General features: G+C 46.7%; 1 protein-coding gene across 1 annotated transcript; it reads right to left on the bottom strand.

Annotated features, from left to right (window-relative positions):
* Positions 1-526: 526 nt before the first annotated feature.
* Positions 527-11,786, bottom strand: KCNK6 (potassium two pore domain channel subfamily K member 6). The gene is made up of 3 exons (XM_001367136.5): positions 11,258-11,786; positions 9,780-10,175; positions 527-9,456 (listed from the first exon to the last, which is right to left on the bottom strand). The coding sequence occupies exons 1-3, from the start codon at positions 11,562-11,564 to the stop codon at positions 9,239-9,241; spliced, it is 921 nt and encodes a 306-aa protein (XP_001367173.2). The 5' UTR covers positions 11,565-11,786; the 3' UTR covers positions 527-9,238.
* Between the last annotated feature and the right edge of the window lie 3,397 nt (positions 11,787-15,183).

A 15,183-nucleotide genomic window follows, 5' to 3' on the forward strand; every position in this document is an offset into this window, starting at 1 on the left:
TTTAAAAATATGAAGGAGACCTAGTTATATCAAATTTCAAACTATACTATAAATTGGTAATCATCAAAACACTCTGGTAGAAGCTAAGAAATAGAGTTGTACATCAATGGAATAGGTTAGGAAAGCAACACACAGTAGTTAATGACTACACTAATCTAGTGTTCAATAAATCCAAAGATCAAGCTACTGGGGGAAGAGCTCAGTACAGTGATCCCTCAACTATCAAGTGGGATTTATATTCCAGAAACCTTTACAATAGGTGAAAATCCACTAAGTAGCAGTGTTGTATTTATTTTTATTATTCATACATATTTTAAGGCTTTATAAACTCTTCCCACACTCTTATTAATCTTTAGTCACTGAGCCAATCACCACACAGGATACAGAACACAGGGCTGTGATTGGTCACCTTTCACTCCATCAGCCAATAGAGCGCTGCGTACAGTCTCACACTAGCAAACTATTCATCCACAAAATCTCACAATATAGCTAAAACTCCACAATACAGCATTAGATTCTTTAAAAAAAAAAACAAAACTTGCAATACAGTGAAGCTGTGACAAGTAAACTAAGATATAGTGAGGGATAACTGCATTTGACAAAAATTACTGGAAAAACTACTAGAAGAAACTAGGAATAGACCGACATCTCATACCATACACCAAGATAAAGTCTAGAAATAAAGGGTGATACCACAAAAAAATTAGGGGGAAAAGGAAACATTTACCAGTCAGATTTTACAGATAAGGGGAGAAATTATAAACAAGACATAGAGAACATTATGAAAAATGGAGAACTGATTTAATTTAAAAGGTTGTGTACAAACAAAACCAATGCAACCAAGATGAAAAGAGAAACACATTTCAGGAAAAATTTTCATCGCAAATGTCTTTGAGCTTTCATCTCTCAAATTTTTAATACAAAGCATTTCCCAGTTGCTACAGGGTCAAAGGATATAAACAGGCAGTTCTCAGAAAATTAAACCTATCCAGACATGTGAAAAAAAAATGCTCAAAATAACTTGACTAGAGAAATGTAAATTAAAACTCTAAAATACCATCTTACACATATCAGATTGGTTAACACGATCAAAAAGGAAAACTTTGGAGATGTGAGAAAACTGCAACACTAATATACTGCTGGTAGAACTATGAATTGAGAGCAATAGAAAACCAGGGTCATCAAACTATGCTTCCTCTTTGACCCAACACCACTACTGTGTCTTTATCTCAAAGAGATCAGAGATAGAGGAAAAGGACCTACTTATACAAAAATATTTTTGGCAGCTCTTTTTTTAGTGGGAAATAATCAGACAAGGGGGTATAGGGAATGGCTCAACAAACTGGGGCATAGGGTTGTAATGGAATATCATGCTATAAATGATGACCAGGATGAGATCAGAAAAACTTAAGACTTATATGAAACTGATGCAAAATGAAGTGAGAAGAACCAAAACAGCGTATACAGTGGCAGGAGTATTATGTGGTCAACTAGGGACTAAATTATCAGCAAACAAGGTCCCAAGCAAACCCTAAGAGACTCATGATAAAAGCTAGAGGCAACTATTGGAATTGGATTGCAAATCAAAGCATGTCTTCTTTTATTTCCTTCATAAATTTTTTATTGTCTGTGTGATGTGTCCTCTGTCATAGCATGGGAAATACTTACATATATATTGCATGAAAACACTGATATTAACCTATATCAGACTACTTACTGCCTCAGAGGGAGTGAGAGACTCCCAATAGCAAAATGTCAGAAAACAATTGTCAAAAATAGTTTTTAGATGTAATTTTTTTAAAAAGGGAAGAAAAAATTTGTGGTAATTTTCTTATTGGGTACATTGTTTCTGTGTCAAGGGAAGTTCATCCCCTCCCCCCTCCAGGAGGGCCGGCCCAATTTGTCAACATTCACCAGAAAGTCCATGAACGTCAATAAGAGTGGACAGAGTCCACCTGGGTCTTTGGCATGGAAGCTGGGCTGGAGGGATTCTTGGAGAATAGGCCACATGTGGCCAGAACTTAAGAGTAAGGAAGAGACTTTATCATCATCTCAAGTGATTATTAATAAACTTTATGGAAAATATGACTGGGAGCTATAATTTTAAATATAACATTTCCCTACTTGTATTGCTGTTGTGAAAAGTGTGTCCAAAGTAACTCATTGTTTAGGTCCTTTGCTCCCTCCATGAAACAAAACCATTGCTGTTCCCTCATGGGAAATCTGTGAAAGATACTGTTGGAGCAGGTGCAGAGGGATGGAGTGGATGGTGGGAACCAGAGAATTGGAATGTGATCTTAAGCCTCACAGTTAAAGTAGATGACTATAAACTAATGTAAACAGAAAAGAACCTTTAACTATCCCTTGGGAAAACTTCCACATGGCCCTGAGTCATACCTGGCACCATGCCCTCTTTGTCTTACCTCTACATAATACCTGGTCTGATCTGTGGGTGGGTACAGGGATCCATTATTCATTCCTCCTGCTGCCACCAAGGAAGATCACTCTCATGAGTAAATTTCCCCAATTAACCTTAAGAAATTTACACATATGAAAATTTACCCAAATTTATACACATACATGCTGGCATGAACTGCCCTTCTTTCTCTGGTACCTCAGTATTCCCTCAGGGTGTCTGCCACCATAAAATTGGCATAATCGGTACAGAACAGATTTTAACATCCTTAGAGATTCAGCTTTTCTCTCTCCTTTATCTGTTTCAGACCTTAAATACACTAGGTATAGCTTCAGCTCCAACTGAGGGATTTACAGAGAGGCAGAAATGCTTGACACAAAAGGCACAAAAAGCCTGAAAAACAGAAGAAAATATCACAAAAACAACTGATCTGGAAAATAGACGAAGGAAAAAAATTGTCATTGGACTACCTGAAAGCTTGGACTAAAAAAATTTAAAGAAATTAAAAGGGGGCAGCTAGGTAGCAGGTAGGTAGGATTGAGAGCCATCCCTAGAGACGGGAGGTCCTAGGTTCAAATCTGGCCTCAGACACTTCCCAGCTGTGTGACCCTGGGCAAGTCACTTGACCCCCATTGCCTAGCCCTTACCACTCTTCTACCTTGGAGCCAATACACAGTATTGACTCCAAGACAGAAGGTAAGGGTTTAAAAAAAGAAATTAAAAAAAACAAACGCCCTGGCCAGATCTCTTAGAAATACAAATAATCCACTGTGGATTTCTTTCCAGATTCTTTTAAGTAGCATCTTTTCTATTCCCAGAAAACTGGATTTTGGCTAACATATTCCTAGTAGCTTTCATTTCTGGTTCCTTTTAGGAAGTGAATTCCTGAGTACTAAGGAACTACCATCAGGATCACACACATTTTAGCAGCAACCAATGTGAATAACCAGAGAGCTTGGAATATGATATTCCAGAATTCAAAGGATATGGGCTTACAACCAAGAATAATTCAAATTGAGCAACATCCTACAGGGGAGAAAATGAAAGATTTCCTAACATTTTTGATGAAAAGTCATGTAAAAGCTTTAAAATGAAAACACAGGAATTAAGAGAAAAATAAAAAGGTAAACATAACAAATCATAAGGGACATTCTGAGATGATGCATGTCTCTTCTGAGCCCTTCTGTGCATAGGGCACAAGAATCTAATTAGACAAAAGGCTTAGAATTCATTCTGTCATCTTGATTTTATGCTTTGATCATAAAAAAAAAGAATGAAAAGGGAAGGGCAGAAGAAGGGAAATTATCTCATATAATAGGGGTGACAAGTAAACATGTATAAAAGTAAGGAAAAAGGGGTGGAGGAAGCAGGCAACATTTGAACCTCACTCATCTAATCAGTCAAAAGAGGGAAGAATACCCATATAGATTTAGGCACAGAAATATATTTCACTTAAAGAAATCGGAGGTAAAGGGTGAAAGATAGAAGAAGGAATTAGATGGAGTATAGATTAAGGGAGAGATTGGTCATAAGCAAAACAAATTAATTAGGGTGTACAAAAATGCTAAATATTTTTTGCAGTGGCAAAGAACTGGAAACCAAAGGACACATAATTGGGGAATGGCTAAATAAGTTATGGCTTAAGAATGAGAGAAAATGTTTGTTCTTCATTTTTGAAGAGGGTCAACGACTTCATGGAGGTAGATTGGCTTTTGCTTGTATATGAATTGAATTTAAGTGAGGAAGAGCCACAAAGTCATCAGTCTCACTTTGAGTCAGCAAAGACCAGAAGCAGAAGAAACTGACAATGGCCCTGGATGCTATGGACCATCCTTGGTATCTTTGGTCTGACCAAGCTCCAAGTTCTCCATAGTGCATGCTTCCAGGCTTGGTGACCATTGAGACAAATTGTTATCACGTCATCCCCCTGGGGATACCTTCCCGTGCTCAGGGGTAGACAGCTCCCCAATTCATCTATGGGTTTGAGGCCATTATTTACCCTCAACCTGATCTAACCTAACAAGGCAGTTTTACAGTGTGTGGCCATTGGGCACACTGGGCAGCAAGTGGACATCAAAGGTGGATACAGTCCTCAAAAGGCTTAAACAAACCCTCACACCGAGCGTGCCAGTCATCCTATACATTCTCATCCTTATGGAGTGTGAAATTGAAATGTGGAGATCCCAAGTTTGCCCCAGACTGCCAATTTCAGATAGACCTTGTCAAATGTTAAGTACCCTTTTGTCCTAGTAGTTTCTCCCATTGTGTCAAAGTCCTCTCCCAGGTAGCCCAGTCCTTGGCTGGATTTTGCCCTTGTGTCCATTGTAAAGCATCAGCCTCTCCCAGATAATCCTGTCTGGACTTCTCATTTCCTTGTAGCCATGGTAATGCCCATCCACCATACTTCCCCAGGTTCTATTGTTCCTTGAAGTGGTGCATTCTCCCAGATACCCTCCCCAGAGTCCAGGGTTTTCTGTAGTTTGGGGTGCTTGGCTCTATGATAGCATTATTGGACCTATCGCTCTTTCCTGACTAAAGACCTGGCTTTTCTGACTACTTTAATAGTTCTGTGCTTTTACAAGTTAACAGGAGATAACTGAACCCACAGGAAATGAGTTCAACAAGCCAAACAACCTCTCAGTTCCTCACCCAAAAGGCTCTCTTCCTTTTCTCCATCTTTGCACTGGCAGTCCCCCAGGGAAGTTCCTGTTAATGTACTCCCTCCTTCGTTCCCTCTCTACCTTTTGTGACAAGGGAATCGCTTTAAAAGACTGATATATATTAATTTAAGGTCGCCAAGGAATTCAGCTATGTAATTCCTAAATGAAAAACTCAAGTCAGCCATCAGCCTTTTTTGGAGTTTAATTACAATAGGAGCAAGAAAGGAATTAGAGATAGAGAGAGAGAAAAAGGGAGAGAAGGGAATAGGGCTTAAATATCCCTTCTGTTTAGGCTGGGCCAAAAGGCCCAAGCCCTTAGATAGCTGGGGCAAAGAAAAGAGATCAGTCCCTATCACTCACGTGACCAAAATGGAGAAACAGTCTCAGAGGCCCCCACCTTCAGCTTCCTTCAGAGCAAGCTTCTCCGAGTCCACCGCAATCACCCCGACCAAACTCCTCAAACCACCCCCCTCCAGTCTCCAGAACCCCCTATCTTTAAGGAAACCATCCAAGTTCCTCCTCTCAGTTCTCACATCTACCAATCACTGTTCATCAATTTCCCTGTGCCAATGGAGGCTCTAGCTTAACCCAAGACCGCCCAGAGGTTTCTGGCTTTTGCACATGTCTGTTGAAGGTCATATTTTCAAATGATTAAATCTTTGATCTAGGCTGCAGCCCTTACTCAATCCTGTTAGGACTGAATAGGGTGGAGATTGATTCCAAGTATCTCCATTGTATCAATTCTAAAATCAATCATGATTCAAAGAAATTCCTGTTCTATGCTTAAGCATAGGTCAAAGTCCTTTCCATTGTTCAGCAAAGGGTTTCTGTCCTAAAGTAATCTTAAGAAGGTAGGAGAAGGAACCTCCCATGCCAATGGGATTCACATTCCAATAGCCAAGACCCACTATCAATAGGAAATTTTTCAAGTATGAAATTTCCCAATGGTGAAATTTCCAACATTTATAAGTCTAAGAAATTTTGAGGTTTACACTTTAAATTATAGCTCAAACATTGCCTGGCATGAAGCTTCTCCTACCTCCTGGTGCCATTCTTCCAAGATGTTCTGTTCATGTTTGTATCTATTCATGCTGTTCCCTCCGCCACTCCAATGCCTAGAATGCTCTCCCTCTAACTTCCTTCAAATGCCAACAAATCCCACCTTCTGCCAGAAGCCTTCCCAATCCTCCTTAATGCTCATCTGCCTTCAGAGGTTATTTCCATTTTATTTGTCTATAGTTTGTCTGTACATGACTGTGAGTCACTTTGGGAGCAAAGTGCCTTTCCTTGACTCCCAGGACAGAGCACAGTCCTTGGGGCACAGAGTTTTGACTGTTCAGTCATTTTAGTGGTGCCAGTTATAATCAAAATTCTCTAGAAACTATCCTAATTTAAAATTATTTATTAAATAAGAAAAAGCCAACAAGAGAAAGAAGGCACCAGCCTCATGTGGCTAGCCCAACCACATACCTACTCACTCCCATTCTAGGGGAGAAAGCTCCTACTTGCTCCCAGAATCCTAATTTATGCTCTTTCTTGACTTCCCTTTCCAAGCCTCTTTGGAACACTCCAACCTCGTAGACTTGAGAGGCAGGTCTTCTGGACTTCACAGTGACAAGGAGTCTTCTGGATGCCAGGAGACCTTTAGAATAACTATTAATCCACTTTTCTCTGCCACACTATCTTTAAAAACCCTCACCATCTATCTTGGAATCAATACTGTGTATTGGCTCCAAGGCAGAAGAGTGGTCAGGGCTAGGCAATGGAGGTCAAGTGACTTGCCCAGGGTCACACAGCTGGGAAGTGTCTGAGGCCAGATTTGAACCCAGGACCTCCCAGCTCTAGGCCTGGTTCTCAATCCACTGAGCTACCCAGTTGCCCTCTCAGCCACACTATCTCAAGCTTATTTGCAGATAAATAAAAAAGCTTTGTCTCCACCTTCATTCAGCCAGGGGATGGGGGAAAAGCCCTTTGTAGCTTCAGATCTTAAGCTTTTCCCCTTTTATACTCTTAAAGGTTGCCTTGGGGGTCCAAAACAGGGGTACAGGTTAATGTTAAAACTTCGACATGACCCCATTTGGGGTTTTCTTGGCAAAAATCTTGGAGTCGTTGGTCATTTCCTTTCTCCAGTTCACTTTACACATGAAGAAATGGAGGCAAATGGGGTGAAGTGACTTACTCAGGGTCAGTGTCTTCAGCTGGATTTGAACTCACCAAGATGAATCTTCCCAGTGCTCTGTGCACTATGGTGTCCACCTAGCACATAGTAGGTGCTTATTCATTGCTTACAGATTGAACCCAAAACATTAAAAGCTAGAAGGGCCCTTGCTGAAAGAATACTTGCTCCCCCACACCTCCGGCTTTACAAATGAGGAACTAAAAGCCTAAAGAGATAAAAATAATTTACCCAAAGAAACAGAATCCCAGGGAATCAGGGAGAGCCTAGTCTAAAATGGAGCCAGAATATTCTGAATCCCAAGTCGGTTTTTCCACCACCTCAAATTCAATAGAAATCACTGACCCCCAAAGCCCCCAAAGCCTCAACCCTACCCCTCTTCTAACACTTAGCGCCATCACCATCCTTCCATCCACCACCGGGTTTCACAAGCTTGCCTTCATCTTCAATTCCTCACTCTTCCATCTTGGCCAATCCATAACCAAGGTTCTACCTTCACACAATTTACCCTATTAGTTGTTGGTGGGAAATGATGTAAGCAGATATTTTCAAAGCTAAGATGAAGGGATTGGACCACATTCCCTTTGGATTTCCTCTAGAGACAGACGTGCTTATATTTAGAATCAGAGGATCAAGATTTGTGTCTCTGACGGGCCAGGCTCGCACTCCAAAAAGCAAGGACCAGAACTGATCTTCCACCAGACTTGGAACCTGGTGGACTCCATTGGAGAGGGAGGACCTGTAAAGATTAAAATTTAGGGGAGATGGGGAGACTGAGGCAGGTAGAAATTAGTTTCTCTCTGCAAGGAGTATTATATTTTTTAGAGGTTTATTAAAGGTTAAAGATTAAGAATATACAAGTAAGAAACATGTGTCTAGGCCAGAGGCCTAGACAAAATAACCTCACATCATGGAAGAGACGCCTCTGCTCCAAAACGGAAGTTCAAAAGACCCCTCAAAAGCCTTTTCCTCAGTTTAAATCCCTTCTCGATCTCGGCCCAGGTGAGATTACAAGGCATTCTGGGGAAGTGGAGCAAAGGCTCATGGGGATTGTAGTCCTGTATTCGAGTCTATTTTTTACAGACCAAAGGCCCTTGTGAGGTAGACAGGGATATAGGGAGAAGTCACTCACTAGTTGTCCTTCCAACTCTACAAATCATTTCCCTTTTCCCCAAAGGATAATAAAGCGCACCCTCATTGCACTCCTATGACCTGTGAACGGGCAAAGAGAAAGCAGGTAAGAATGGCTGAATAAAAGAGAGGGGGCCTGAATATAAAGACTTCCTAACCAGAGAATAAAGACTGAGGGAAGGAGCTAGACTCTGGAATTTGTACTGGAAGCAGGTAGAAGGTGGCGGTAAGAGAACTTACCTTCCACTTGGCTGCCAGGAGAAAGGGACCCTAATAGAAAATGTACCCTCCACAAGGCTGAAAGGACCCTTAGAGACCACCTGGTTACATTTCATTGTAAAGAGGGGGAAACTGAAGCCCAGAGAAAGGGACTTTTGCAGCTAATTTGCTTGGATAAGATCGGAACTCAGAAGTCCTAACCCCTCTCTTCCCTGTTTGATCATCCTTCCTCTTCCTGGTGCCCAAGTCTCTGTATGGATGGGCATTTCTCTCTTCCTGACCCCAAGAAGTCCCCACCATCCTCTGGAGTTTGGAGGACTCTAGTGAGTGAGTCTGGGGAACTGGAGCCCAACCAGGGACACACACCACATTCCAAAGCTCTGACTTCCTCCCCATCCTATACTCTCTCCTTCCACACCCCATTTCCCCCCAAGGACACTTGGGCACAGCTGGTATCAAACAGATGGAGGACTCTTTTGAAGTGCACAAAAAGAACACTTGTAATATTATCCCATGCCAATGGCCATTAGGGCTTATCGATTAGACACAGGGGACAGTCATAACAAAGATAAAACCAGGCTCAGTCCTGCATCGGACCTATACCCAGCCCCCCAGGCAGGGCCTGGGCAAGAGGGACTACCGGGGAATGGCAGCATAGTCTGAGTGGGTGCCTGAATTGAGCTGCTGGTGAGTGGGCTGAACCCTGGAGTCCAGGATATCTGTGCGCTCATCATCCTCCTCAGCCTGGTACTCCTGGGGAAGCAGGACAAGCTCTGTCAAGCCATGGAGGTCAGCCACTCGCCGGAAGGTCTGGAGAACTAGGACCATGGCCACCAGCCCCAGGAACAGGTACACTATGGGTGTAAGGGAAAGGAATGGAAGCAGGTTGGCCATGAAAACAATGAGAGACAAAGAAAGAAGGAGAGAGAGGAGGGGGAAAGAGAAAGAGGGGGAGACAGAAGGGGGGAAGACAGAGGGCAAAGGGGGAGAGGAGAGAAAAAGAGAGAAGAGGAGGAAAGAGGGGGAAAGGGAGGGAGAAGGAGGAGAGAGACAGAGAGGTGACTCCCTTTTGGACAGGCCAATTCTCCCCCACCCTTCCCTTTCCAAGTTCCCCCAGGCAGTCCTTTTCAGTGGGTTTAGAGATCCTAGATCTTTAGATGATGGACCCACTGCTTACCTGTGACCAGCACCTTGTAAAGGGCCCTGTTCTTCTGACCCTCCTGTTCACCAGGCACATAGTCCCCCAGGCCAATGGTAGAAAGGGAGATGAAGCAGAAGTAAAAAGCATCAAGGAAAGTCCAGTCCTGCTCCAGGTAGGTAAAAATGGCAGCCGGCACCAGGAAGAAGATGGCTAGCACCCCCAGCAGCAGCAGTACCAGGTGTCCACGGGCCAGCAGTCTTGGGTCCCAGCCCCGGTGGAACTGCGCCCAGTGAAGTGGGGCATGGGTCACCAGCAAGGCCACTCGCTGGGCCGTGGCTGTCAGCACCAGCATGGTAAATGGCACCCCTAACAAGGCGTAGAAGATGGAGAAGGCCTTTCCTGAATCCGACAGAGGTGTAGTGTAGCCATAACCTAGGGATAGACAGGAAGAACAAAAGTATATAAGAAAATGGGGCACTCTGGTGCCCAGGGACGTGCCAATTCCTGCCAAGGGACTTGGGATTTGAGTAAGCTAATGGACTGAGGCCTCAGTTTCCCTACCTGTGCAATGAAGCATTTGGAATAAATGATGTGAGAGACTCAGAAAAGCAGAGTCCAAGCTCTTTTCCGGATACAGGAACTAACTCACTTTCGAGTCTTCCTGACTAGGGGGTGACAAGGACCTCAGTCAGCACTTGGTCATGTGCAGGGGGTGCTGAATAGAATGTTTGTAGCATCTTGAATCCTGAGCTGAAGGGAACCTACTTGGTCTGATTCTCGTATCCTACCGAGGGGAAAGGGCAGTCCAGAGAAACTGAGTCATCCAGCATCACTCAGGTGGCAGCGGCAGGATTTGAACCCCAGCTTTTGGCAAATCTGCCTAGTTGTTTTCTGGGCTGTTCTGGCGTTCCGGTTTTCCTAGTTAGGGAGCTGTCCTCCAGGAAGTCTTCTCTAATGACCTCTGTACAACCCCTTTGAGGAAGAGATGGGGTTCATGTTTTCTGAGACCTGATCCTTCGCCTAGTACACTGAGGACCCTCCAAAGTGCCCCCATTAGGAGAAGCTGGGCTGGATCTCGTCGCCACAGAATGTCGCCGTTCTTAGCCCCAGGAGTGGGAGAAGGCCAAGGGCCTGGCTAGCGGCAGGGCCTCCCAGGCTAGGGCCAGAGGCACACTGTCCGGCGTCTGCTGCTCCGGAACAGCCCAGGCCAGTGAGGAGCTCCCCAAACCGCTCAGGGCCGGCCGGAGCCGGTTTAACCTGTCCCGGATGGAGGAGGCAGCTTGGGAGATCATGTAGGATCCCTCCCAGGCGCGTCCCGCCGTCGGAGGGGGCAGGGAGGGGAACGTAGCCCCGCTTGGGGCCTTTCCAACCTAGCTCGTGTGTGGGCACAGGCTGAAGGGGGCTGGGATCTCCCAAACCAAGTTAAATGCTAGAGCAAAGAGGAAGTTTAGCTGTTGTGGGGGAGGGGAGGAAGGCGGAAGGGGGACGAGAGGTGGGGGTCGTCGAGCGCTCACCTACGGTGCTGATGAGGGTGCTGGAGAAGAAGAGCGCCGAGGCGAAGTCCCAGCTGCTGGGCGCCGAGGCGTTGTGCAGCGCCGACACCCCGTGGCGCCCGGCCTCCAGCACGCTCTTCAGGAAGCTCTCTAGCGTCGGGTCGTCCAGGCACGGGCTGCGCTCTAGCAGTTCCCCCTTCAGCGCCCTCAGCTGCGCCCGCAGGCGGCTCTCGTGAGGCCGCTCGATAGCCGATACCACGAGGGCTCCCAGCAGCAAGTAGCCCAAATACAGCAGTAAGGCCAGGACCAGAAGCGCCCCCCGACTCATGGCCTCCCAGGCCAGCGCCGCACCGGAGTTCCAGAGCGCGTTCAAGGGCGCGTCGGCCCCTTGGAGGGATGACCCAGGCGTCCCGGAGCCCCTAGGGGCCCCTTAGGTCCAGAAAGTCCCAGGCCTTGGGCGAGCGGGGGTGAGGAGGGGGGGGGGCGGGATGGAGAGCGGCTGGGATTGGATAATCGGCCTCCCCGCCTTCCCCCCCCCCCCCGAGTCCAGGGCACCCACCCTAGGTCGGGGAGACGCGACGACGGCGGAGAGACCCAGGAGCCTAGGAGAGAGGGCACCCTGCCTGGGGCCACAAAGACCGGCCTCCGGCGAAGGGACCCAGGGGCTCAGAAGTGAAGGTAGAGTCGCTCCCCAGCCCCCACCCCACCCTTACCCGGGATACCCAGAAGTCGCGGGGGGAAAGGGCGGCGGCGGAGAACAAAACAACGTGTTGGAGCTCGGGCGACGTGTCCGCCTCTGGGTGGAAAAGCCAAGACCGGTGAAGGTGCCAACAGGAGGAGCGAGTTAAGGTTCCAGGAGTCTGCTGGCAGCGGCCGACGTCGGGGAGGGGCCTTACGGCTAGCAAAGTAGAGGAGGAGAAAGGGGAGGAGAGGAAGAGAGGGGAGGGACCAAAGGACCGACCAGCTTCGGGACAGGGAAGCCCAATGGGAAGACCCCCAATGTCCGGGTTCCCTCCGCAACCTCGACGTCCGGGATCGATCCACTACTGGGATGAGGGCTGGGTGCGGTCCCTTTGCTCCGGAGAATCTCCCCAGTCACCGCAATTGGAATCCCAGCACCCCACACAAATCGGGGCCCCGCCTCCAACATCTGGCAGCAGGAGGAGGGGCACTGAAGACTGAAAGAAAAGAAAGAACAACCTACTCGGCTTTTAACTTTGCGATCCAGCCATTATCCCATCCACCCGAGAAAGGACCGGAGCAGGACGGTGCGGGCCCTCCCACTCCCTCAAGAAGCAAAGCGAAAGCCTGGACGGCTGCCTCGAAGCTCGGTTCTGTCCTCTTGCCCATAGATAAGGCTGCTGGACTTCCTTACGCCGGCCTCCCTTACTTACACTCCGCCCCGGCCTGGAAAGTTATCGCTGAGGCCGGCTTCCTCTGAGCGGGTCTCTCTGACCTCAGGCAGTTTCCTCCTCCTCCCCCCTCCCCAGACCGCCGCCTAAAAGCGCGGAACCCCCGAATCCCAGAGAAGGGAAACTGCCGGAGAGGCAGAAGGAGGAGAGGGCGAGAATGAGCGAGAAGCGAGGGAGAGGAGAGATCTCGAGATCCTGGAAAACAGGGTAGATCTCTGGGGTGAAGGCGAAATCACAAGCCTGGGGGGAGAGGGGGCAGCGCTCAGATGCAGTGCAGAGGAACCGAGAGAGTCTGAGGGAAGAGAGCCTGGGAGGCGGGGACCAAGAAGCAGTAACAATGATCAACAACTAACATTTATATAGCGCTAACCATAAGCCAAACTGTGAGGTAAGTGCTTTACAATTATTCCCTCAGTTGATCCCCACCACCACAAGGAGGTGAACGGATTCTTATCCTCCTTTTGCAAATGAGGAAACTGAGGCAAATAGAGGTTAAGTGACTTGCCCAGGAGCACACAGCTAGTAAGTTTCTGAGACGGAATTTGAAATCTGGTCTTTCTGACTCTGGGCTTTTTGCACTGGACTGAAGGATTGGGAGAGAAACTATGGAAACCATTTGGATCTTAAACTCCATCTGCTGCCCAGGATGAGAAGGCTCTGAAGAAGCCCCCATCCCAAAATGAAACCTCCTTGAGGGTGGGGACTGTTTTCCTCTCCAGCATCTTACCAGGCACAGCATTAGCCCTTAATAAATGGGTTTTTTTGTTTGTTTGTTTGTTTTTTAAACCCTCACCTTCCAACTTGGAGTTAATACAGTGTATTGGCTCCGAGGCAGAAGAGTGGTCAGGGCTAGGCAATGGGGATCAAGTGACTTGCCCAGGGTCACACAGCTAGGAAGTGTCTGAGGTCAGATTTGAACCCAGGACCTCTCATCTCTAGGCCTGGCTCTCAATCCACTGAGCTACCCAGCTGTCCCCAATGGGTTTTTTTAATCGAATTAGTTGTTGGGTTGTTTGTTCTTTGTTTTTCTTTCTACGCCCAGGTGGTGGCAAGCTTAAGCTTGGCATCCAAGAGGGGTTTAATCCCTACTTCTAGCCAATTACATTTTTAAAGAAACTTCAACTTTCTGGAGGGAGCTGAAAAAGACCTTAGGTCTGGGTTAAGGAACAAAAGAAGCCTGCAGAGGGTAGACCACAAGGCTGCCTTTTACCAGCAGATACTGGGGCTTTTCTGGAAGAGTTCGGAGGTGGGGGACACAGCGAGCAGCCAACGCCACCAAAAGCGAAATGGACTTAACAGACCGGAAATAGCTGCCTCTGGGGGGGTGGGGTGGGCGGGAGCCATTTCTGAACCAGCTGTTTGCACACCCAATCACCAACACAACCGACCTGGGGGAACCCCAGTTCAGGACCAAATTAGTAGCAAAGAGCTAGGGGCGGGGCTGTACTTTTATGGCCAATCTCTTAGGAATTATTCAAATCGGCTATTGTTGGAAAGCGGAAAGAAGTTTTATTCAACAAATGTTTATTGAGCTCCACCTCTATCCTACGCACTAGGGCGTGGGTGGGAATCCTGCGAGCTGGGAGCTTACGGAAATTGCCTGCCCTCTAGAAGCTCACCTTGAGCTGGGGCGGAGGGAGGGTGGATGTGCGTCCAGATAAAAAGTCCGAGGCCATTTGAGGAGGGTCACAAACATCTGGGGCGCTTCGTAGAAACTGGAATTCACCATGTTTGTGTTCAGGATTTGGCAGTCTGTAGCATCCCTTCTCAGAACTGTTTCTAGATGCCTAAAGTAAAGTACTTTGGATTACAAAGGAAATCAATTTAGTGAAATACAGCTATACGATATGCATTGCAATACAATATACAGCTATACAGATATTGTTTTAATTTGTGCAATGCCTGGCAAATAAAAGACTGACTGACACACCCTCTTCCCCATCTGCTGGAGCCTCAGCTCTAGTGAAGGAATAAGCAGTACTGGAGAACTGCCAGATTTACACATTGGACAATGCCCAGGGGGCAGCTAGGTGGTTCAGTGGATAGAAATTCAGGTGTAGAGACGGGAGGCTCTGGGTTCAAATTTGACCTCATACTTCCTTACTATATGATTCTGGGCAAATTACTTAACCCCCAGTGCCTTGGTCCTTACACTCTTCTGCTTAGAGATGGGGAACACAACATTGATTCTAAGATGGAAGGTAAGAGTTTTTTAATTTCAAAAAAAGTTCCCGGAACCTAAGCTAAGAAGCCCTGTATGGCAAGAGACCATCGTGCTAAGCCTTGAAGGGAGCTACATATTTTTTTCAAAGGGAAAGGGGGGGTGTATGTGTTCCAGGCATGAAGAACACAGTCTTCAAATAGCAGAGCTGGGGCCACACTGAGCCAAAACTTCGGGACTTGTATACCTTTGGGGGAATTAAATACAGCAAACACACACGGACAGTTTACAAGCTGGCTTGGGAAAGAGGCTTAATCAGAGGCTGGGGGGATCAGGGAGAGTCCTAAACTACAATGGATGGTTCCAGCCAGGGG

The sequence above is a fragment of the Monodelphis domestica genome, chromosome 4 (assembly GCF_027887165.1).
Source record: "Monodelphis domestica isolate mMonDom1 chromosome 4, mMonDom1.pri, whole genome shotgun sequence".
Lineage (NCBI taxonomy): Eukaryota > Metazoa > Chordata > Mammalia > Didelphimorphia > Didelphidae > Monodelphis > Monodelphis domestica.